Source organism: Limulus polyphemus, unplaced genomic scaffold (genome assembly GCF_000517525.1).
Source record: "Limulus polyphemus unplaced genomic scaffold, Limulus_polyphemus-2.1.2 Scaffold9924, whole genome shotgun sequence".
NCBI classification, from domain to species: domain Eukaryota; kingdom Metazoa; phylum Arthropoda; class Merostomata; order Xiphosura; family Limulidae; genus Limulus; species Limulus polyphemus.
The window spans coordinates 1,228-3,084 of record NW_013675534.1 but is presented as its reverse complement, the minus strand read 5'-3'; the positions used below and the strand labels follow the sequence as shown (position 1 = coordinate 3,084).

The 1,857-nt window shown below is 32.7% G+C and overlaps 1 protein-coding gene across 1 annotated transcript in view; it reads left to right on the top strand.

Moving 5' to 3' along the window:
- LOC106476156 (protein CASP-like) overlaps nucleotides 1-1,585 on the top strand; it is a 19,264-nt gene extending 17,679 nt beyond the window's left edge. Inside the window, exons 4-5 of the mRNA XM_022380089.1 lie at nucleotides 386-492; nucleotides 1,523-1,585. Of these exons, the coding sequence (XP_022235797.1) occupies nucleotides 386-492; nucleotides 1,523-1,556 (141 nt within the window). The 3' untranslated portion in view covers nucleotides 1,557-1,585. The remainder of the gene's footprint in view (nucleotides 1-385; nucleotides 493-1,522) is intronic.
- The last annotated feature ends 272 nt before the right edge of the window (nucleotides 1,586-1,857 follow it).

Genomic DNA, 1,857 nt, shown 5'->3' with positions numbered 1-1,857 from the left:
AACTGTACTAATAAAGTTAAACATTACCATGTTTAACTTTATTAGTACAGTTTCATGACTAGAAGTTTACCACTTCTAGTCATGAGACTGTACTAATAAAGTTAAACATTACCACTTTTAGTCATGAAACTGTACTAATAAAGTTAAACATTACCACTTCTAATCATGAAACTGTAGTTAAACAACATGACAAGGCTGCTTATTCATAGAGGCTCCTGCTGGTATAAATGTTGCATGTTACAGCTTAATAACACTTATTAGTTAGTAAATGTATTTCTTCCAGGTTGCATTAATAAGTTATAATCAGAAACAAATGTAAAATGGAAATGAAAAGTATTTTGTTATTTTTTGTGTGTGCGTTTTAACACAGAAATTTTATCTTCAGATTATTCAGCTGGAAGAAACATTAATAGAGAAAAACAAAACCATTCAGGAACTGGAAGAAAAACTCATCCAACAGAAGGATTATGAAGAAATAAAAAAGGAATTAAGGTAGTAAAACACAATCTATTCATTATATTTTCCTCATAGTTGAGATCTTTTAGAATAAAAGAGGCAACTTCAGCATTAAAGCTTTTAATAAGAGTTTAACACACCAAAATGTTAAGAAATCGGTACTTAAGACATTTGGAGATATAACAATTTAACTTACAGACTGTTTAGTGTGTATTACAGCTTGCTGTTAAAAAATGTGTAACGCTCTGACTGGTGGTGTTTAGACTGTAATATTTTACCTTTTAATAGGTTTTTGTGTATTACCCAACCTGGTGATGATCAGACTGTACATAATGATATATTTACTGGCATTTCAATGGTTATACTCTGCCTGCCTGTATTTGGACTGTAATACTCTATCTAGTGGTATTTGATTTGTAATACTTTATCTAGTGGTAATTAAATTGTAATACTCTGACTTTTGGTATTTGTTTCATAATACCCAATTTGATGATGATCAGATTGTACATAATACACTATTTACTGGATTTCAATGATTATATTCAGCCTTTTGATATTTGTGCTGTGATACTTTATCTATTATTATTTGAATGGTAATACTCTACCTTTTGGAGTTGTTGTGTACTACCCAACCTGCTGATGTTTAGACAGTACATAATACTCTACATAATAGTGTTTTCAATGAATATAGTTAGCCTGCTGGTATCTAAGCTGTTTTATTGTATCGGATAATATCTTGTCTTTTGGTAGTCGTTTTGTAATACCCAGACTGTACATAATACTCTAGATAATAGTTTTCAATGAATATAGTTAGCCTGCTGGTATCTAAGCTGTTTTATTGTATCGGATAATATCTTGTCTTTTGGTAGTCGTTTTGTAATACCCAGACTGTACATAATAATATATTTATTTCAATGGTTATATTCTGCTTGCTGGTATTTTGACTGTTAGATAAAGAGTTAATTGCATTTATAAGAATCATTTGTTATAATGTGTCACCTGTATATTTGACTCACAGTTAATTCTCAACCATTTAACATGCAATGCCACCAATTCTGGTGGAAAGTCACATGTTTTTCCTAGGAAGGATATTCTCATAGCAAGATTTTGAAACAATGTAGAGGTAAAGGACACAACAATTTAATTTTCTCTATGTAAGTGAAGTGTTTAGATCAGCAATTGTCTCCTAAACCACTCTTCAAGCCAATCCCTAGCAACATCCTTATCTACTGGGATCCCAAACCACTCTTCAAGCCAATCCCTAGCCACATCCTCATCTGCTGGGCTCCCAAACCACTCTTCAAGCCAATCCCTAGCAACATCCTTATCTACTGGGATTCCAAACCACTCTTCAAGCCAATCCCTTGCCACATCCTCATCTGCTGGGCTCCCAAACCACTC